Source organism: Aphis gossypii, unplaced genomic scaffold (genome assembly GCF_020184175.1).
Source record: "Aphis gossypii isolate Hap1 unplaced genomic scaffold, ASM2018417v2 Contig00244, whole genome shotgun sequence".
In the NCBI taxonomy this organism is placed as follows: Eukaryota; Metazoa; Arthropoda; class Insecta; order Hemiptera; family Aphididae; genus Aphis; species Aphis gossypii.
Window position 1 is genome coordinate 71,980 of NW_026083036.1, and position 22,285 is coordinate 94,264.

At 28.0% G+C, this 22,285-nt stretch overlaps 4 protein-coding genes across 4 annotated transcripts; 3 read left to right on the plus strand and 1 right to left on the minus strand.

The window, feature by feature from the left end:
* The first annotated feature begins 754 nt into the window (after positions 1–754).
* Positions 755–2,117, plus strand: LOC126553425 (putative nuclease HARBI1). Its single transcript, XM_050208592.1, has 4 exons — positions 755–1,069; positions 1,137–1,333; positions 1,410–1,557; positions 1,650–2,117. Exons 1-4 carry the CDS (start codon positions 842–844, stop codon positions 1,809–1,811), a joined length of 735 nt encoding a protein of 244 aa, XP_050064549.1. The 5' UTR covers positions 755–841; the 3' UTR covers positions 1,812–2,117.
* Positions 1,966–2,451, plus strand: LOC126553421 (putative nuclease HARBI1). Its single transcript, XM_050208587.1, has 2 exons — positions 1,966–2,123; positions 2,196–2,451. Exons 1-2 carry the CDS (start codon positions 1,966–1,968, stop codon positions 2,449–2,451), a joined length of 414 nt encoding a protein of 137 aa, XP_050064544.1.
* Positions 2,452–2,944: 493 nt separating this feature from the next.
* Positions 2,945–4,213, minus strand: LOC114120973 (uncharacterized). The gene is made up of 4 exons (XM_027983099.2): positions 3,907–4,213; positions 3,611–3,836; positions 3,447–3,551; positions 2,945–3,375 (listed from the first exon to the last, which is right to left on the minus strand). The coding sequence occupies exons 1-4, from the start codon at positions 4,117–4,119 to the stop codon at positions 3,041–3,043; spliced, it is 879 nt and encodes a 292-aa protein (XP_027838900.2). The 5' UTR covers positions 4,120–4,213; the 3' UTR covers positions 2,945–3,040.
* Positions 4,214–11,129: 6,916 nt separating this feature from the next.
* Positions 11,130–21,513, plus strand: LOC114125253 (E3 SUMO-protein ligase ZBED1-like). Its single transcript, XM_050208588.1, has 7 exons — positions 11,130–11,259; positions 11,321–11,422; positions 11,520–11,557; positions 11,909–12,122; positions 19,305–19,750; positions 19,854–20,977; positions 21,465–21,513. The coding sequence occupies exons 1-7, from the start codon at positions 11,130–11,132 to the stop codon at positions 21,511–21,513; spliced, it is 2,103 nt and encodes a 700-aa protein (XP_050064545.1).
* The last annotated feature ends 772 nt before the right edge of the window (positions 21,514–22,285 follow it).

Genomic DNA, 22,285 nt, shown 5'->3' on the forward strand with positions numbered 1-22,285 from the left:
TCGGAACCTGTCTAAATTACATTGGTGCCTAATAAGGCTCTGACTATGAAAAATTGTTTTTGAAGATTTATAGAAATCGCTTTGAACAAAATAAACAGCTTTATATACTGTTCTAAAGGTAATTTTTTTATAAACAAAAATGTTTATAATATATTTTTAGCTATATACAACAGATTCCGTGTTATTTAGCAAAACGTCTCGAAAATTCAAAATAAAATTCAAAATTTTTTTAAAAAGTTACAAAAATTCCTGATATTATGAGCTTTAATGATGATGTAAAATATACCATTAAAAAGAAAATTTTCTATTGATTAATTATCACTAATAATATAGGTAAGTATCAAAAAACAAACCCATGTTATATAAGAATATGTAGAACCGCATCACAACAATTTGGCGGCCATATTGATAACGTTATCAACGCCGTTAGGGGGGGGGGAATTTGTGTCCCGGGCTTTTTAGACTCGTTTACCAATATACTATCTGAATCCAAAAGGGCGCATTGGTTGCCAGGGGCCCTATTCTTGAATCGAAGTGATAATTTATCACGTGTGATATTCTTTAATTATCACATGAAAATTGAAATTATCGTTTTTTGATATTCTTGAATGAATTATTGATAATTTAATTTGATAATTAAAACGATAAATTATCCCTACCTATTTCACTGGTGAAATTGATTAACACTGTTACCTATTATTTGAGTTGTATATACTTGTATTATTATTTTCTATTCTATCACCCATTTTCTTGGTCGTTATTGACTTTTTAGTGTAATTTATCGTGATCTCGTTACTTACTCGTGATTTTTTTTATAATTGATATAAAAATCTACAAGAGTATGGATGAGTTTTATATAGCTGCATTAGAAAACTTAGAACGGCAAGAAAATGCAGTAAATTACCGAAAGCTTAGTCACAGTGAACGATTTGATGCTTTTTTATTACCAGATTATATTTTTATAAACAATTATAGACTGACAAAAGATTTAGTAAGATATGTCATAAACATATTAACTCCTCATATGACAGAAGCAACAAGGACATCTGCCTTAAATATACAGACTAAAGTAAGTACTTACTTAAATAATGATCCCTATAAATATTATTGTTATTTATTAGTTTATTTCATATTAGGTATTCATAGCTATGAATTTCTTTGCAACTGGTTCCTACCAACTTCCCGTTGGGAACAGTAATTTAGCGATTGTTTCCCAGCCAACTGTTTCAAGAGCGATAGATGAAGTAGTTAATGCTTTGAATCAACCTGAAATTTTCAAATATTGGGTAAAATACCCATCAACATTAATAGAACTACGACAAACAAGAGAAAAGTAAAATAAATAGATTCATATATTTTAAGACATGATAGGTATATTTTAGAAAATATATTTCAATGGTTTATTATAGATTTAATACAAAATACAATTTTCCTGGAATAGTGGGAATTATAGATTGTACACATATTGGAATATTTCCTCCCAAAACCGATGATCCTGTTTATCCTGAGTACATTTATGTAAATAGGAAGAACTATCATAGCATAAATGTTCAGCTAGTAAGAATATAGATTAACAATATTATATTATTTTAAATTTAAGATACTACTATAAGTAGTATTTTATAATCTATGACAACTTTTTTTTAAAGGTCTGTGATTCCGACATGAAAATAATAAATGTTTCAGCATTATTTCCTGGGAGTGTAAATGATGTTTATATATGGAACAACTCTCTACTTGAACCTACACTCAGGAGAATATATAATCATAATCCTGAAGGATTTTATCTTTTAGGTATGTCCTTAAATTAGTATTCCATTTCAATATTAACTATTGAGTGTTATTTTTAACACCACAATTTGCTTCAAACTACACATTTGTCATATTGTACTGCACTTGTTTGCTCTAAAATATTCTCTAGGCAACACATCTTATTTGCATTTAATTAGCCTAAAAGAAATTAATATGTTTTCAGGAGATTCCGGCTATCCTTTGAGGCCTTGGCTAATGACGCCCTTAATGCAATATCAACCAAATACTCCCGAAGAAAGATACAATCGTAGATTCAAACATGTTAGAAGCTTGATTGAAAGATGTATTGGTCTTTTGAAAATGCGTTTTCGGCATGTTAATATTATCATTATTATACATTTATTTATTTATATTTATTAAAACTTCTAAATATTTAAAAATAGGTGCTTGTTGAAACACAGAATACTACATTATTCTCCAGTTAAAGCTTGTAAAATAGTAAATGCTTGCACTGTTTTACACAATATATGTATTGAGAATAATGTACAATTTCAAAATGATGAAGATGGTAATGTGGAAGAAATTGACTTAGGAATATTTGGAGTCGATGACAATGAAAGACAAGATATACAAGGCTTAAATGAAGATTTAGTAGCTGGTAGAAGGATGCAGCACCGTGTTATAAGATACTTTGCTTAGAAATATACCTAATTTCAATTACCTATATTGTATTAAATATGTATGCACAACTTTAAAAAAAATATAAGATCAATAAATACTTATGACATAAACATATATTAATATATTTATTTGTATTACCTATACTACAGTCTTTTGTATCTAATATATATATAAAATAAAAACATAAAATAAAACAATAGGTATGAAAAGACTTCATAAAATACTAATTAATAATAATAAAAAAAGTGAATTTTATATAGTAGGAATGTATAAGCCCACTAATAAATACATAATAATATCGTATTGACTTGTAGTTTGATATAGGTAAGATAACAACTCTTTTGTAGAATATATAATAAAATAAAAAAATAAAACAAAACAATAAGTATGAAAACCCTTAATGAAATAGTAAAAAGTGAATTTTACATAGTAGGAATATATGAGCCAACTAATAAATACATAATAATATCTTATTGACTTATAGTTTGATATAGGTAAGATAACAGTCTTTTGTAGAATATATAATAAAATAAAAAAATAAAACAAAACAATATGTATGAAAACTCTTAATGAAATAGTAATTAATAATAATTATAAAAAGTATGATTTAGATTAAAAAATGAGCAGTATTAGAAGCAATACTTTTCAAATCACCCTGAATTTGTACTAAGACGGAAGTTTGTTTTTCATATGAGAATACTTGTCTAGATAATAGTTCGGTCTGTTTTTCAAGTAAAGAAAGTTTTTTATCATAATATCTTTTCTTTATTAACAGTTTTTCTCTTCCTATATCTGCCAATTTTTCAGTAGCAGTTACACTCTTTTGCAATCTTATCGCTGCATTAGACCGATGTTTTTGGAATTTTTTTGAATGTTTTTCAGTTAAAACAGAAGTTGAGATATTATCGATTTTATTGACGGAATTATCAAGGTCTTTTAAATCTAGAAAATATTATAATATCTGTATGTAACAAATTATTTTCCAATACTATTTTTAGTTGTTTTATTATTACCTAATTTGTTTTCTTTGTTAAATGGTAGTAATAAAGAGTGATTAATATCTTCAACTACTTCATCTGTTTCAAAATGTTGGGTATCAAGAACTATTTCATCACCCTCTAAAAAATATATTAAAATGTACATGTTTATAAGTAAAAATTAATTTTTATTGATTTACCTTCTATTTCAAAACTAATATCAATATCATTATGAAAACTAAAATCAACATTAGACTCAGCAACATTATTATGTCCAGTTATGGTAGTAGGATTTATTAATGCCAATATCTGTTCATCTATTTCATTTAAATTACTAGAACAACTAGGACCTCCTCCTGTTTTATTTGCATACTTTTTTATCAGACAGTGTTTCCCCTTAGTTTTTGTCTTTAAATCTGCCCATGCCTATAAAAAATAAGGCACAGTTTTATAGTAAGTAGGTATACATTCTTTTACATTATAAGCTATGACTTACTCTTTTCCATTCTTGAGCATTTTTGCTACCTCCTGGAATAGCATTTAATTTTTTTGCAATTTCATTCCACTTTGCGTCAGCAATTTGTTTGGTAAAGTTTGGGGAAAATTTACCAGATCTTAAGGCATGTTCTTCAGACATTAAATCAATTAAACGCTGCTTTTGCGGAATCGTCATATATCCTTTTCTTTTGGTTTTTGATTGATTTTCCATTATAAATACGTGATATATTTGTTGAATAAAACTTTAAAAATATACGTTGCACAAAACAAAATAATATGTACACGCAAAAATATTAAATAGTAACTAAGTTTTTAATATAATAGATTTTAATATTTATTAACTGTCTATTGATAACGTGATAACGGCATACGCTATTTATTCAAGGAGATTCAAGTAAATTATCACTTATAATTTTACTTATCGTTTCTCGTTCGAGAATTGATACAGTTGATAAAATATTATCGGGTGTGATATACGAATTGATAATTATCGTATTTGATAAATTATCACTTCGATTCAAGAATAGGGCCCCAGACGTGAAACTTTTTTCGACTACCTAATCCCACTAAAAAATTAGTTTAAAACACCTGGCAACTCTAAATATTTTTTAAATTGAAATTTTATTGTTAATAGAACTCCTTTAATTTTTTTTCATCAATAGTATTATTGTGATTTAAAATAATATTTTCAATGGTATTATTCAAAGTAACTGTTTGCGCCAAAAGCTAATCGCTTATCGTCGCGCCGATGTGCTCGACGATGCCGTCCTAATCTCTCTCCCGTCTCCTTCACTCCACTCCGTCCTCTGCGTATTAATTGTAAAATTATATTAATATTATTATCCTATCTATATATTTATTCTCTTTGTGTTCCTGTTATATTATTTAATTATTGGGCGGTCTTTTCCGCATATGTTTATTATCATATTTTTCGTATTATTTTTTTTGTCACTCGTTAATTATTATCATTATTGTTTTTACTCTGCGGCCAACGCCCTTTTATTGCTATTGTTTATCTTTTCTTCGTATTATCATTACGTACTTTTTTTGTTCGGTTTGTCTACTTTTTTTCCGCTATTTTGTCCAATATATTTTGGCTCAGTTGTTTTTGATTTTGTTTTTTCTTATATACTTTGTTTGTAAGTCGCATTGAGCGCCATAATTTATTATTTTTTTTATAACTCTCTTCACCAGTGTTTCCCAAAGGGTGTGCCGTGAAATTTGAAAGGTGTGCCGCGACAACTTGAACTTTTTTTTATATTATTACCTAATAACGATATTATTCGATAAGTAGATAATATTTATCCAAAGTGTGCCGTGACTTATAAAAACTAATAATAATGTGACACGATAGGAAAAAGTTTGGGAACCACTGCTCTTCACTGTGAAGAACCAACAAATAAACCTTCTACCACGATATGTTTCGTAAATTTTGTTCATAAACCATAGCCAGCGTCCTCCAATTACTGTGCGACGCGGCTCCATCACCACGGCATTACCACTGAGAGCGTCACCGCGTAAGACCGCCAGCATCCATTGTGGGTTGTGTGAAAGGCCGCCCCGGTCGTCCAGTCGTACCCGTCACCAGCCAACCAGTCACCAGCCCGCCAACACCTGCCTTAATTTTAAGTAGTTTTAAGTTGTCCCATTGGTAGTTCCCCCCTGTGGTCATTGCACCAGACCGGATCGACCACAGGGCCCCTCAGCCCCATTAACTAAATTGTACCATCCTACTTCCCTTGTTCTCTATATATATATTTCTCGTCCCGTTCCTCCGTGTTGTAGTCGAGCGCACATATATTTGCCTACCTGCAATATATAAGGCGCTAGTATGTTCGGTTGCCTACCCGCCACTTAGTCGGCGTTTAGAACCAAAATTGGCCGGTTTTGGCTCGTATTGCTCTCGATCAGTATCGAGTGGTCCTTCGAGAGCCCATAGTGTTGGGCGCGTACAGTTACAATATTTGGTTTTTCATATAATTTTTTGTCTTGTAATTGTTTAAGAAATTTTTATTCTGTATCAATATCTCTAAAAGTGCTTTTACAAAACTCAATTTTAATACTGAATCTAGCAGTAAATTAATATTTATTTCGGGGGTATCATTTTTAATTTCTTTTGAATAATTAACAGAAGATAGATCATGTTGGCGCCGCATAAGCATTAGATATATTATATGCGCGTTCCGGTTTCGATAGCTGTCACCGATCGACACACACACACACAAACATAAGATATCACTATTTATTTTTATGTTATTATTTCTGTTTTGTTTATCTGTGAGTTATATTATATGTAGATTATAAGCAAATTATCGCCGCCGCCTCATCGGCTGCGCGAGATATTAATTAGCACAGCCGCCCAATGCGACAGTCCAATTCCAGTGTGTGAGCAATAATCATAATAGTTTTTTTGTATTCTACTCGCGCCAAATCGCCGTAAAAATATTACATATTTGTGTGGGCCACATTTTCTCACAATATTTATATTATTGTAACGGCGCGAATCGCCTTTCTTTTTATTATTTTGTGCTGCGCTAATCGCCACGTATCATTGTAGTTATATTATAATTGTATATTTATATTGTCTTGCGCTAATCGCCTCATATTTTATTATATTTATTTTAGTGTTTGTGAGTGTTGTGTGCAATATTATTAATAGGTAGCGGCTGGCCAGCAGTGCTCCACGAATTGTGAGTTTTTGTTATTATTTGAATTATCATTTACTGCTGAATTATTATACAATATAGTTTATTTGTTAGCTGTATAATATTATATTTTACGTCTTTTTTATTTGTTGGGCCAAAAGGGCCGTAATTTATTATTGATAATTGTTTTATTAGGTATATTATACATCTATTTTTACCAGATCTCCGCTTTGTTACCAATTATTTATTATAGAGTTACCTTATTGTTTAGTATTAAGTTTTACACACACACAACCTTACACACATACACACACCACCTATACACTAGCACCCACAGGATTTGCTCGGCGAACCTGTCCATCTTCTGTCGGTTGATAAACATATATACACATTTACACAGGTCGATCGGTGTGTGCGTGCGCTACGAAGTAGTTGGTGTCCGGTGCGCGCGTATTACAGCTTTACGCTCCCGGCCCGAACAGATCACTATAAGGTGTATTTAATCCTTCAGATGCATAAATATTTTTATCATAAGAAACTATTTGAGAACTAAAACTAATTGATAAATTATTAATTTCTGTTTTCATATGTTTTGCAAACGAACGAAATGATGTAAAACTCTGAGTGCAATTAAAAATACAACATTTATACACATCATTAGAACGTAGTGAATGAACTAATTTTAAATGAGCAAATAATTTTTGTAGATCATTTATTTTCAATTTACATTTGAAACAAAATAAATCCATATTATACTTATATAGAATTAAAATGTTATGTTAATTAGATAAATCTGACATTAAGGAAATAATGGAAGAACTTTTTACATCAAATTCAGTATGAATATCATAAATATAGTTTTGTAAAAATGTCCACACCAACTCAGATTCAATTGGATACTTCAAATTAAAAACATGAAATATTTTGAAACATAAATCTACAGCTTTAACAATACTGGGAATTTTGTAATATGTATTAAAATAATAAACAAAAAATTCTTTAGAATCAATATACTCATCTCCTATGATGCAAATTAGCGGTTGTAAGGTTTGTTTCTTTTCGTAATAACTGTCAACTTTATTTTGAATTTGTGTGTACAAATTGTTTGTATTTGTGCAAAGTAACAAAAATGAATTTCGGGCATCAGCTATTGAAGTTTTGACAAAACGTTTTGAGTTTGTTACCTTGTTAATTTCATATGATTTAGAAGTTGGAATTATTAGAGAATTCAATTAAGCAAATACAACAGTGTTTTTAGAATCTGTAAAAAATTACATACGAATTACGAACATTAAAATTAATCATACAACATAATAATTATAATAAGTTTACCAACCCAATTCAATTTCAGAATTTTGATTACAAAGTTTCTTCAATAACTCTTTGCTGTTTGAATCTTTAATGTTGGTATGCATAAGAGCAGGGTCTATTCTAAGGATTTTTGTCAACAACACATTACATTCCATCTGCCCCTCTATCAAAGGTCACACATTTATAACTCTACTCTTAACTATTCTAAAATATAATTATAATATAACAATAAAACTAATAAACATTGCAAAAATGAATATATTTCGACCAAAACATTTGTCATTTTAAATATAGTTTTTAATAAGTACAGAATTTTATTGTGTAATATAATTATAAAAAATAAATTTTAATACTTTTAATTATAGGTATGTTAAAATTCAATATAATATAATATTAACAGAAAAGTAAAAAAAAAATAATTTTCTTTTAATACAATTTAATGTATCAAAACTATTCAAAATTTTAATTTTAACTAAAACTTTTTAATTTTTTTTGTTATATTTTCTTCTTTGTACACTATAGTTTTCTTATCAGCTTCTTCAAATATGCCTTTAAACCATGTTTGTTCCTTTGCTTTATGTGTATCATTTACTCGCCGGTCTTTTTTGTTTATCCATAATTGTACTGCTGGTCTAGGATCCCACATTGTTAATGAAGGCATATTATAATATATAAATAAATACTCGTTTTCAGTTTCAACTGTTAAATTTTGTTGATCGTAAGACTTGAGTATATTTCCTATACTTATTAGACGTTCGACATCAGCGCTATGTAGTTTAGCAACTAAGATTCTGGAAAGTACTAAATTTACATTTTGATAAAATTCAGACTGTACTAAAAATGATACCAATAAAGATAAATTCATTTTACGAATATCAGTTATTGTATCTATGTTTAAAATGTCTTCGTATTCAAAAGAAAATTCCATGAGATCAGTATCACTAACTATAATTTTATGTACTTTTTTAATGTCAGCAGTTGATTGTAGTGGAACAAATGGAGTTGTATACTTTACCATATCTGAATTAACGTCAATACGTTCATTTAAAAAAATTGTTAATGATATTATGATTTCGTTACAAACCGATTCTAAATCCCGAGTATCAGAAACATATTTGTGGTGTTCTTTTCTGCGTTTAATTCGTGGTTTTTGTAACTTCATTCCCATAAATTCTTCTAATGCACCTTTCTCATCATATTTTTTTGTTGCTTCATTAAAAGCCTGAACCCAACCTCCAATAAGATCATTCGTTTTTAATGTTTTAACATGTATAAAACTAAAGCACACCATGATGTTAATACTGCATAAACTAGACTAAATGAGAACTCCGTCCATCTCACGGTAAAATGTTCAGGAAGGCGAAGTAACTGACAATTATTTTTTGAGACTACATCATCAAGTTCTCGTAAACGAAGAGCAGACGTGTGAAAAAAATGTAGACAATCCTATCAATTTATCGAATAAATGTTTTATTTCAGGTACAGAATTACTAGTATCTTTCCACGCAAGATTCGAACGGTGAGCTGCACACCAAATTTTTTGTAAAGGGATATTTGAATTTATGTTTGATGTTGATGCTGTTGTTCTCCATTTATTTTCAATCAAAACCCATAATCCTCCTTTAGTTCCAATATTTACATTTGCTCCATCCGTAACGATGGATGAAATATTCCTTAAAATATATTCCATTGTTGCTTCTCCAACATTATTCCTGCATGCTGATTCTATTGCTTCTAATACGCCTTTAGCTCCCCGTTTACATACTTGACCTGCTCCTAAAAAATATTGTTCTTGTTCCCCTTTCTTTGTAATTATTTTCAATAAAATATAAATTTTATCAATTTGACTACGATCGACTGAACCATCACACCTCAAAGACATTGCTAGAGCATTGGTTTTTATGTTCAAAGCAAATTGTTTTTGGAAACTTTCAACGATGCACTTTAATAATTCTTTATGAGAAATAGGTGTTATATATTGAAAATCAAATAATTTAGTTGATTCATAATTTTGGTTAAAAGTTTCAAATGAAAAATCACATGCTATCTTACTGGTAACTACTCTCATGGGAAACGTTTGAGCACTTAACGTTAATTTTTTAGCATCACCATATACGTGAATAAGTAAAGAACCAATTTTATTTGCAAGATTAGATTGAGATTTCAATATTAAATTATCCATAGAACTTTTACCAGAATCCAATGCTGGCAGTGTAGATAATCGCATAGCTTTTTCGCATTGTAGATGGTATTTTGTTTCTAAATGCTTCTTTACGTATTCATTTCTATAAATTGCGCCACACTCTTGAGCGATATTTGGAATTTGACTTTTCTCGGAAAATGCTTTAACTAAATTAGGAAATTTGTAACATATTTCACACCGAATAAAATGCTTGCCATTTCTATGATAGTATTTAAATATATCTGATTTTTTGCAAATATTTGAAACATCATCAGTAGCAATAGCTTCTTTCTTACTCAATGATGAAATGGAAGTATTAGACCTGAGTAGATTTATGATCTTCATTTAATATTTTAGAAAAATTAACTGTTTTTATGTTAACGTCTGATCTTACGTCTTCAACATGGGATGCAGTGTCATTTGAATAATTTTCAAAACTATCAAGTTCTTTATTCAATGGAAGTAGAATATCAGAAGCCGTAGGACATTTAGGTATAAGCCAATTTAAAAGATTTTTATTTTGCTTAGCCATTTCTGAAATTTAATTATTACAAAATTACATAATGTAAATTAAAAATAAATGTGCAATTTATTGTTCGTTGTAATGTGTAAAAAATGTCTACCAAAAGGAGTAAAATAATTAATTTTTACTTCGTTTTTCTACATATTTTCAATTTGATAAAAATTAAGAATGTACAAATCACAGATGCTGACCGACAGCGTGCCAGAAAAATACATATTATACATAGAAAACAAACATCCCACATGGCATTTGAAAAATGAAAATATTTTCAATTATTAGAATATTAGATAATATGATTATTCTCTATTAATTTTATTCCCAATGGCTTTTTTTTATAATATAAAAATTAATTAGGTATATATATATATATTACAGTTACATATTATTAAAATTTTGTACATTATTTGATCATACATTAATAAGCTTTAATGATAATAAAATAAAAAAATTATGATGAATAATGTATAAATTATACATACTATAACAATAAAGATAAAATATTTAATGTATTAAAGTTTCTACTGTTAAAATCTATAGAATCACTTACTAATGCATGAAAAATGGCAGAAAAAGGAGAGACAAAAACAGATATATCGTCTACTGATGAAAGCGATATGAAATACAAGAAAAAGAAACCAACATTTTTATTGGACTGTAATGACCCTTCTTCATCGTGCCCTGTGTATTCTGGTATAATGAATTGAATCTTTTTTAAATTTAAATAACTAAAAAAAATGTATCATCTATTTAGCTTCTGATGACGATTCTGAAAAGAGTATGAATATGAAAGTAACTAAATCAAAACCGCGTAGATTATTAAACGGGTGGTCACCTTCTCCAAGCAAAATGAAATGTAATTTTTTTATTAATGATAGAGTGTATGAAATATATGAAATTAATACATTTCAATTACCTTTGCATAAACTATTTTTATGTTATCATAATTATAGTTAAATGTCAATCAGACCCTCAAGGAGTTAAATTTGATGTAAATAAAAAAAAGACAGCAGTTGTTCGAAAAATTTCTTATAGCTAATCCAGAAATGGGAATATAGGTAAACTTTTATTATAATACGTATTTATTTCTTATATTAATGACTAATATGTTTAATAAAATATAATTGTATGCAAATTATAAATAAGAAATGTAAATATTTATTTGTCAAGATACTCGCATAATAAATGATGATCTGTTTGTACTTAAAAAAAAAATTAATGTATTACTAATATTCAATACATTTGTTGAAGTATAATTAAAATAATAGATACTATTCTTAGTTTATTTATACAAATGTATTATTAATTTTGTTTAAATACACACTCTAACTTACAGATATAGAAACAACTAGGTACTGAATCTTCGTTAATGCAAAACATTGAAAATGAAAGTGTTCAACCCTCAAACACAGAATTAGTTGAATTGGATAAATTATTGAGTTATGATGATGATATTATTAATTATTCTAATGATTACATAACTATTGATGCCAATGATGATGGTGTATTTATTCAAAATACAACAGTTGCTGCAGTTACATTGGTAACACCTTCAGGTAATCTTTTTATAAATATACATTATTATAATTATATTAAAACATATAAATATGAAAGACAATGTTTTTTTCATGAAAATGAAGTGTATTTAGTATAAACTATGTTGCAAAATTTAAACTTAAAGCTGTATTATAATATAAATTTATGTACCTATCATAAATCATAATACTATTTGAGTTGTTTTTTTTGTATTTTGAGATGTTTTAATGACTTATACGTTATAGGTATGAGACATGAGAAAAGAAATAAATACATTCAATATTACTTATTTAAATTTATCAACTTATTATTTTTGTTTTTTATAATATGTATAAGTATTTAGAATAAAATTTCATTATTTATTGTGTGTGTGTGTGTGTGTGGTGTGTGTGTGTGTGTGTGTGTGTGTGTGTGTGGCCGTACATTAAGTACGTTAGGAGATCCGATGTATGGAAAATGAGCAGCGTTGCGAGATCCGTTTTCGTTGTGAGATCCGAATGAGTGGATCTCGTAACGTTTTCTCCATATATTGATATTATAGGTGTCCTTGAACGATTTCCAACAAAAATAGCCGGATCTCACAAAGACACATTTTTAAAAATGTTGTGTGTTAAACTGTGTGTATTAACTATGATCATAATTTGTTCGCCTATGTTCGCCATTTTATGTAGTAGATGTTACGAGATCCATAACGTTTAATGAGAGCGGCAACACTGCATTGTTTGTTCATAAGTTTTATATGCACGTTAGGAATTCCTATTTTATATTTTATAATTTGTAATATTATTTTATCTGCTAGTAATAATATTTTTGTCACAGCGCGCATTCAGTAACGTGCGACGAGCGACGTCCCGACGCCCAACTCCCGTATTATCGAGTATAATAATAACTATAAATAACAATAGTTATTATTACTTAACGTTAACAGTCATACGGCCTTGTTAGAACAATATTATTTGTTTAGAGAATTTTTTCAATAATCCAATATTAATAAAATAAATGGTAATAATAATAATAATAAATTATGACGCTTATAATTTGTAATAATTTCTATTATACATATTTTATAACACTAATATAGTAGGTAACATTTATATTAGAGTCTATTATTTCATAGGTAAGACTACTGTCAGTAGCTCAAAAGGAAGAGTCATTTTTTTTTTATAATGAAATAAATGCATTAATTTTTATGAAAATATTTGAAAATTTATAACATTATAAATTATAATATGAAAACTTGGGCTACCTATAATTAATATCGTGACCAGATATAACATTTTTTTTAAAGTACACTTTAAGACTTAGCTCCTTCTCTGTCCTAATTGTACAATGCCTAAATTCCGTGGTCATTTTTTCCGCTTCCCCAATTTATTTAATTATTATTATCAATTATAAAAACTAATTATTTGAAATTATAATGTCAATTCATTTAGTGTGTGTCTTTATGATGAAAATACTTTGATATTAAAATATTTAAAATAAACTTAAACTAAAGTATAAATTATTTTTTAAAGTTAAAAATACCAAATGTAAAATTTAAATATATTCGATTTAGTATAATATCATAAATTGTGCTACCAACCAATATGAATGCTTTAAGTCAAAGCATAAAATATAAATTAATAACCAAATAATAAAAAATAGTAAAAACACATAAACACGTGTTAGTCTATAATAATTTTAAAAAAAGAGTACAATATCATATACTTCACACTATTGTTAAGGACTCAAGGAGTAGTCTAGGACACACGTCAAAAAATAGTATGTAGTACCTACATAGTACCTATGTATATGTGTGCTATGTATGATACTTAACTATTGAAGTCAGAATTAAAGAAATACAGATATTCTTATAACTATGTATGATGTATGCCAACATATTATTATAAAATGAATTTCTTGGGGCTTAAGCCCTCCTTTAACATTTTTCCTATTTACGCCACTGATAACTGTATACTACAGTTAAACATACTATGCATAATAATATAATAGTATTATTTATTTTTGTATTTATATAAAATATATATGTACTACTTAGGTAAGGTTAGGTTACTTACCAATTAGATGATATACTAATCTACTCCTGTATTCGAGTCTTCTCTAACAGTAGTATCTAACAAACTTTTCTCTTTTGGTTTTTCCTTATTAATTCCCTGTGTAGAGTCGCTTTCCTCTTTCGTATTTATACTTAGCTCTAATAATTTATCTACTTCAATATTTTTATTTAAATCTACTTGAATTTCGGTTGTATTTGTTTTATCAGTTTCCTCTTCCGAACTGTTACTTTCGTTTTCACTATAACTATTTTCTTCTTCCTCCTTATTCATAAATTTATTTTTATATTCATTTATTATAACTTAAATTAAATATGTTTTATTTATTAAAATAAATTATTTATTATTTTTCTCAATTATTATTTGTTTTACGCATGTAACGGACAAAATCCAATGTAGTATATTTCTATTCCGTTAACCCATATAATATGATGAGATTGTGCTCTTCGTCCCGCGGCCCCTCTGCTGCTGCCCGAAGACGACACCAAGTTATAATGATGTGCACACACATACTGTCACTATTCCTAGTACCCGTGGTCCGGAGTGACCGGACACCAATATATTAATTAGTGTTACCAATTAAAATATTTTATATATATATATATTCTATTATATCGGCCAAGTATGATGACCTAACCATTAGGTAACGTCGTCGATGTAAGTTATCATGTGCATGATAAACCTAATGGCCGTATTATCTTGTCACTTGTATTGTTCCACTCCATTGAACAACATGTTGGAGTAGTCGAAATCCATCACCGAGGGCGTCTCGGAGACGACTCTCCAGCCACTGGACATTTTTGGTGATATATTATATTATTATTTATTATATACAAAATAAATACCTTGGCCGGTATTGAATATTAAATTCAATATTAAACTAGATATACAACCATCTTATATTTGTTATTATTGTTATATACGCGCCGGTAACCGATGCTCGGAGCCGTGCCCTAGTATGATGTGTGCTACTATATTTAAATTATTATTATTATTCTTTTTTGCGTGACCTTTACTTGAGGCGAAGTTTTTATGCCGTGTGGCTTTTCTTGGCCATAACGTACCATTCATATTTTTCTTTAATTATTAATATAAATATTACCGGAATAACCATCCCCAAAAACAATGTGTTAATGACTATTTTTTTTTTTTTTTTTTTTCATTCCTTTTATCCATATACTATTATAAAATCCCGCATGCTCCGGTTTCCAAATCTCGGCTGCGGGTTGGCGACCTTACCATTTTCGTCAGGGTACGCTCCACAAACCGAACCTGGGTACAAGATTGTGTGATATGTTACACGCAACTTATTATTTTTCTCAATTATTAGTTTAACATTAATTTCTCTAAATAATATTTATCAATATTATTTTAATATAAAATTTTCCGTAATTTTATTTTATTCCCCCAATTATTTCTATTATTATTTTTTTTTTTTTTTTTACTTAGGATTTTTTTCTTATCCTCTCTAAAATTCACAATGTACGTCAAGTAATTTTTTACACGATAGGACTTCCTCGCCTATAAAATTCACAATTATTTCTCAATTATAACACGACTTAATTCTGCCTTATAAAATCCCCGATTATTAAAATCGCTAAATACGGCTCTTCTCGGCCTAAATAAATTCACAATTATTTTTCACAAAATACGGCTCTTTTTGGCCCAATAAAATTCAATACTTATTTAATTCACAATATATATGGCTCAAATCCGCCCCAAAATAATTCCTTTCATCAACTTTTAAAATATGGCACTTTTTCAGCCTAAAATAATTCAATGTATAGGGACTTATTACTTGCCTTCCCAATAATTCAATAAATAAGGTCTTAACTGCTTCCAATAAAATTCTCAATTAATATTCTCTTTAATTCACAAAATAATTTTTTCTCGCGTGTTCCTTGACGTATAATTCACTAATAATTTTTTATTTAATAAATATTTATTTCCGTATTCCTCACGTATAATTCTTTCTAAATAAAATATTCCCCCTTAATTATAATTCTTTTTTTTTATTATTATTTAATAATATATTCTCTTTTTTTTTGTATTATTTTAAAATAAATTTATTTTATACTATTCTTACGATATTTATCTTAAATAATTTTTTTTCGCATAAAAAAAAAACAATTTTCTTGTAAAAATATTTAATTTTAATAAAATAATTTAATTTCCGTATTTAAAAAAAAAATTTAAAGTAATTAAAATAATTTTTCTTCTCTTTTAAATTCTTCTCGGTTTTATATTAAAAATATAATTTATTTTTTTTTTTTTTTATAAAAATTTTATTTTTCTATTATATTTTATAAAATAAAATAATAAAATAAAATTTTATTTTAAGACTTCCAAATTATTAGTTTTTTCCTGAAAAAATATCTATGTCAAAATATTTTATTTATTTAAAAAAAAAATAAAATATTTTTATTATTATTTTAATAAGATTTTTTAACTTATTATTTTTTTCCTGAAAAATTCTTTATGTTACTTTGTTTTATTTTTTAAAAGAATAAAAATGTTTTATTTCTTAAGATTTTTAATTTATTAATTTTTCCTGAAAAATTATTTATGTCCCTTTATTTTAAAATAATAAAAAAAAAATCTTATTTATTTAATTGTTTCTAGAAAAATTATTTATATTGTTTTATAACAATATATTGTGTAATATAAAAATATTAAAATTATTTAATCGTTGCGTTTTTTTTTTTTTTTTATTTAATTCTTGTTTATTTAATTTTTACTTAAATTATTTTATTTATTCTTTTAAATTATTTATTAATTTTTTTTTTATATATTTATTTAATTTGTATTTAAATTATTTATTTAATGTTTTACGGGAAATATATATATACACCTTCACAATTAAAAGTAACTTATACGATGGAGTTTTTAATTCCAAAGGAGACACGATCAGAGTTAGACGCTTAAAATTATTTTACATTAAGAAAAAAAAATTATGCTTACACAACGATGGTTTGAGTCGATGCGTCCATTCTTCTTGATTGCTGAGCCGAGATATTACTTGTTGATTCTTTCCTCTTTTGGAGTCGCTGAAGTTGACTTTCTGCAGTTGTCCTCTTCAACAGTGATTCGTTGCCGAATGTGCCTCCGTGAACTCTTTGAAGTTGATATATTTTAATTTTCGAACAATTTTCGAAATGGAAAAAAAAATATTTTTCCCGAAAATTTTCTAAGTTCGAAAAATAAAATTGTTCAACCAAAGAATTCTTATTTGAAAGAATCCTACCGACTGCGCCAAATTTGTAACGTGCCACGTACAAGCAGTAGAATGATGTAGTATCGGATAGTTTGTTGTAAAAAATGAAGACTCTTGAAATAATTCTAAGTGTTTTTTTATTGAAAATTATTCTAAATCCAAATGACAAAACTATTGAACTGGGTGACGTGAAGGTGCTTGCTCTAACTCTGGTGGATCACGTCTGAAATGTGCCTAATCTGGGCCCTCTTATATATCGTCCAGGCACTCCCGTGGTACCTTCAGGTCCCTGTTGGTCATCTGCACCTGCATCCGCTTCTTCCCACGCTTTGAGTCATCCGGGCGATACCGTGCGTCAATTATATGACTATAAAATTCTACCGGATGAGTGATTCCGCACTTAATATATTCTACCGGTTGGTAATCACGTATTCATAATATGCCACCGGATAACAATCATATATTATTATCTCCTTGCGGATAAGAAGCACACGGGCGATGCTGCTTTTGATTGTTTTTACCTTTCTCCGAAAGATTATATTCCAATGCTCATTTTATATTTAATTTTTGTTTTTAGATAATAATGATTATTAATTGTTATTAAGTCATTTTTAGCTTTCAATGAACAAATTATAAATAACCAGTATTAATACTAAATTGATAACATTTTAGTATTTTAATACTTATTTCAAAGCAACGAGCATTATATTCTATTTATATTGTTATTTTCTTAAAACTTTTTATAACGTAGGAAAATCTATTATTATCCGCATGGACATGCGGGCATCGCGCATCGTTTAGGGATGGGAAAAATGACTCATTTATATGATTCAGATCATTCAAATCAGCTCACCCAAATGATCCGTTTAAAAGACCCGTTCATTTCGTTCACTCGTTCAGTGCTCATCAGTTTTACCCGTATCTGAATTGGAGCTATTTGATTGGAAATATTCATTAACGACTCGTTCAGTTCTTATCAGTTTTTACCCGTATTTGAATCGATTGAGCCATTTGAACCAAAATATTATTTTAGAATGATTTAATGGATCACTTAACAGTTGACAATTTTTATTTAAAGCCCACCAGCCCGGTTCACAATAAGACGACATTTTTGGACCTTTATAAGATGAAATTGATAGGAATTAATATGATTGAATATTTACTATTTTGTAATTTCATTTTCGACTATTATAATACAATACTTATATATTTAAGTTTATACTTTATTTTATAATTGAAAATTAATATAAAATATATTAAAATAATAATATAAAGGTACATACATGACACATGACATTTTAATAATTTATACTATATATATTTTTGACCGTGTGGCGGCGTGTGCTAACAATAAATGAGCATGTCTTGATACTGCAATAGGTATTATTCTACTCTATTATTATATAATGTAAAATATATGTATAACAGGAATCGACATATTCCAACAGAGTAAAGCAATATTTATTTAAAAAAAAAAAATGAAATGATGCATTATTAGATTTATTAAATATGTTTTGTGTCAATCGTGATCCTGAAGGGCGAAGATAATAGTTTCGTTTTATTTGAGTTATTCTTGTCTTTTTTTTTTTGGTTTTGCTAACTGAAAGTTATTTAAAGTTTAAACTGTTTTATAAATTTGGGACTCAACTTTACAATTTACAAGGTAAAACTAAAATAAATTTAAATTTATTTATAAAATAAAAAAAATTAATATTTAATATTAAATATTATTTTATCAGTGTAAAATCACATAATTATGAACCGCAAAAGAAGTGTGATTTGGAACCATTTTTCAATCATATCAGATACTATAGCTAAATGTAGCTATTGTATGCAGACTATAAAATACACTGGGGGATCTACTGGTAATCTGATGAGACACTTAAAAACCAAGCATGTTACTATACAATTAACACGAAATATAACTAATATAGAACCATCAGTTAATCAAATAGAGGCTACTGTAGATAATCCTAATGAAATTATTAGACCTGTAGATACAAATTTAATGCCATCAACTTCTTCATCATTGTGTAATGCTCCATCCACTTCTTCCAGACAAGCAAATTTATCCAACTACTTAACAAAACCTTTATCGATATCTAAATCTAAAGCAATTGACCAGCAACAAACAAAATTTATAGTAAAGCATTACCATCCATTTTCTTTGGTTGAAGAATCCGAATTCTGCAATTTAATTAAAATGCTTGCTCCAAACTATTCTATGCCATCAAGAAAAACAGTATCGAATAATTTACTTTTACAAGTGTATAATGACACTTTTCAAAAAGTTTCAAAAGATTTGCAGGATGCTACATCAGTAGCATTAACTACCGACGGTTGGACTTCAATAAATAACTCGAGTTTCATAGCTATAACAGTACATTTTATCAACTCAGAAACAAAATTATGTTCTCGACTCTTAGGTTGTATTAATTTTAATGAAAAGCATACAGCTAATGAACTATCCAACTTTTTAAAAAAAAATTGCTCAAGAATGGAAATTAGAAAACAAGATATCCGCTGTCGTAACAGATAATGCCTCTAATATTAAAGCAGCAATTCGGTTAACAAATTGGAGGCATGTTCCATGTTTTGCTCATGTTTTAAATATAGGCATACAAAATGGACTCTTGCAGTTACAGCCAGTTCTGAAAAAAATTAAAGATATTGTAGAATATTTTAAAAGAAGCTCAAGTGCTCTTTTAAAACTTAATAATATACAAAAACAAACAGGAGTGGAAGTTTTAAAGCTTATACAAGAGTGTAAAACACGTTGGAACTCAGCATACAATATGATGTCCAGAATATTAAAAATTAAGGAACCAGTTCTCTCCACTTTAGCTATCATGAATAATGAATTAAATTGTATAACCAATCAAAAGTGGGAACTAATTGATTCAGCATGCAAGTTACTTGGTATTTTCAATAATGTAACAGAGGAAATGAGTGCTGAACAAAATATTACAATTTCAAAGCAAAACTTATATTATAGATTTTTAATTGACCATTTAAATACATTTATCTATGAAAAGAATTCTAATGAAATAATCATTCAAATGGCGTCTGAGATAAAAAAAACTTTATATAACTATTTTAAAAATTTAGAAGATAATGAAATTCAAGGACAATCAATAATTCTGGACCCTAGATTTAAAAAATTTGGTTTTTTCAATGAAAATAAATTTCAAAATTCAAAAACAAACTTACAACAAAAATTACAATCCCTAAATATTGAAAATAAACCAGTAGCGGCATCCAATGAACACACAGTGACTGAAATTGCATCAACAAGTACTTCAGATATTTGGAAAAGTTTTGATGAACAAGTTAGTTCACTTGTAGGTCAAAACAATTCATCTGTTGCAAGTGTAGTTGAAATGGACAAATACATGAATGAATGTCTTCTCAGTCGTCACATGGACCCATTAAAGTGGTGGTCAGAACGGAAATATATTTACCCTCGGTTATATGAGATGATGAAGAGAAGATTGTGTGTGCCAGCAACGTCTGTACCCAGTGAACGTATTTTTTCTAAGGCTGTCCAAGTTTTGACACAACGACGAAGTAGGATGACAACTTCAAAAGTTGAAAAAATTATCTTTATTCAAGCTAATTTATAAATTCATATTTATTATTGTATTTTTAAATTTAAAAATACTATACAAAAAATATAAACCTACTTGCAAGTAAGAAGTAGTATGAAAAAGAGTACTATTTATGTTAGATTTGTTTAAATAGTTATTGTTAAGTTGCTCAAAATATAACAAATGTGTTGTTATAAAAAAAAATTGGTAGGTAATAATTTATAAAGTAGTTAAATGTTTGTTGACTGTTGAGGAATAATTATAATCTGTGTTATGTAATTATTTTATTTTACCTGCATATTGTTTTATAAATTTATATTTTATAAAAAGGTTAATACAATAATAAATAATAATATGGATATAGGTAGTTGTTATTTTGTTACTTGTTTGTTGTTTCATTCATAATAAAATATAAAATGATAATAATAATTTTTATGGATATGTAGTGATAAGTTATCACTAAACATATACAAAACTTACGTTCAATTACGTTCACTATTTCTACAGTGTGGTTCAGATCGACAATCGACAAGCATTGGTAACCAAAGATCCGTAACGATCGACGACCGATACGGCGATACGTTACAATGAGCATGAGCCGACTGATTCATATTGCAGGGAACAGAGTAAACGACAATAAAAAAAAAAACCAATTGACCGAATCTTTCCGTTACTCGGTTCAGGAACGAATCGGATCTTCTCAACGGTTCGTTCAAAATGAACGGGTCGTTCGCGAACGACACATCCCTAGCATCGTTATTATAGCATAATAACTTATTATCGGCAGCGGTGGCAACAGCTGGTCGTTCATATTTTATTCTTATAAATAAAATAAATGTAACAAAATATTAATGTTTGCCGATTGGTCATTACTCATTAGTCATTAGTTTACCAAATTTTGGTTGTATGACGAAATAAAAACTTCCAAAAAAATCTATCCATTTCATTTATGTTTTCTTGCAACGCCCTTATACTAAGAACACATTTTATAAAAGGCTTATGGCCCATGGGGGGGGTCAGACCCCCACATCCCCTCCCTTGTATACGCCCCTGCTATAAGCTATTAAAATTTTAAGTTTAATGTATAATTAAAATATTAGATGGTGAACATTTTATTATTTAGCACCCTTTTTTATATCAATAAATTAAAGCTTAGTATTTAATTACATTTTTTCTATTTAAAAATAATTAAATCTTTTATCAAGATAGTGAAAAAAAACTTTATAAAATTACTTGGTATAAAAGTTCAAAATACCTATGAAACAATAAAACATTTAATCAATATTTGATTTTGAAAATTGAATCATAAAAATTAAAAAAAGTTTAAA

What these genes read in the sequence shown, in the direction of transcription:
- LOC126553425 (XM_050208592.1), top strand. Translation starts at nt 842, where the DNA reads ATGGATGAGTTTTATATAGCTGCATTAGAAAACTTAGAACGGCAAGAA. An exon ending in CCTTAAATATACAGACTAAA is followed by an intron (nt 1,070 to 1,136) that starts GTAAGTACTTAC and finishes ATTTCATATTAG; the next exon opens with GTATTCATAGCTATGAATTT. An exon ending in CTACGACAAACAAGAGAAAA is followed by an intron (nt 1,334 to 1,409) that starts GTAAAATAAATA and finishes GGTTTATTATAG; the next exon opens with ATTTAATACAAAATACAATT.
- LOC114125253 (XM_050208588.1), top strand. Translation starts at nt 11,130, where the DNA reads ATGGCAGAAAAAGGAGAGACAAAAACAGATATATCGTCTACTGATGAA. An exon ending in ATCGTGCCCTGTGTATTCTG is followed by an intron (nt 11,260 to 11,320) that starts GTATAATGAATT and finishes TCATCTATTTAG; the next exon opens with CTTCTGATGACGATTCTGAA. An exon ending in TTCTCCAAGCAAAATGAAAT is followed by an intron (nt 11,423 to 11,519) that starts GTAATTTTTTTA and finishes TCATAATTATAG; the next exon opens with TTAAATGTCAATCAGACCCT.
- LOC114120973 (XM_027983099.2), bottom strand. Translation starts at nt 4,119, where the DNA reads ATGGAAAATCAATCAAAAACCAAAAGAAAAGGATATATGACGATTCCG. An exon ending in ATGCTCAAGAATGGAAAAGA is followed by an intron (nt 3,837 to 3,906) that starts GTAAGTCATAGC and finishes TATTTTTTATAG; the next exon opens with GCATGGGCAGATTTAAAGAC. An exon ending in TAACAAAGAAAACAAATTAG is followed by an intron (nt 3,376 to 3,446) that starts GTAATAATAAAA and finishes AATATTTTCTAG; the next exon opens with ATTTAAAAGACCTTGATAAT.
- LOC126553421 (XM_050208587.1), top strand. Translation starts at nt 1,966, where the DNA reads ATGTTTTCAGGAGATTCCGGCTATCCTTTGAGGCCTTGGCTAATGACG. An exon ending in CTTTTGAAAATGCGTTTTCG is followed by an intron (nt 2,124 to 2,195) that starts GCATGTTAATAT and finishes ATTTAAAAATAG; the next exon opens with GTGCTTGTTGAAACACAGAA.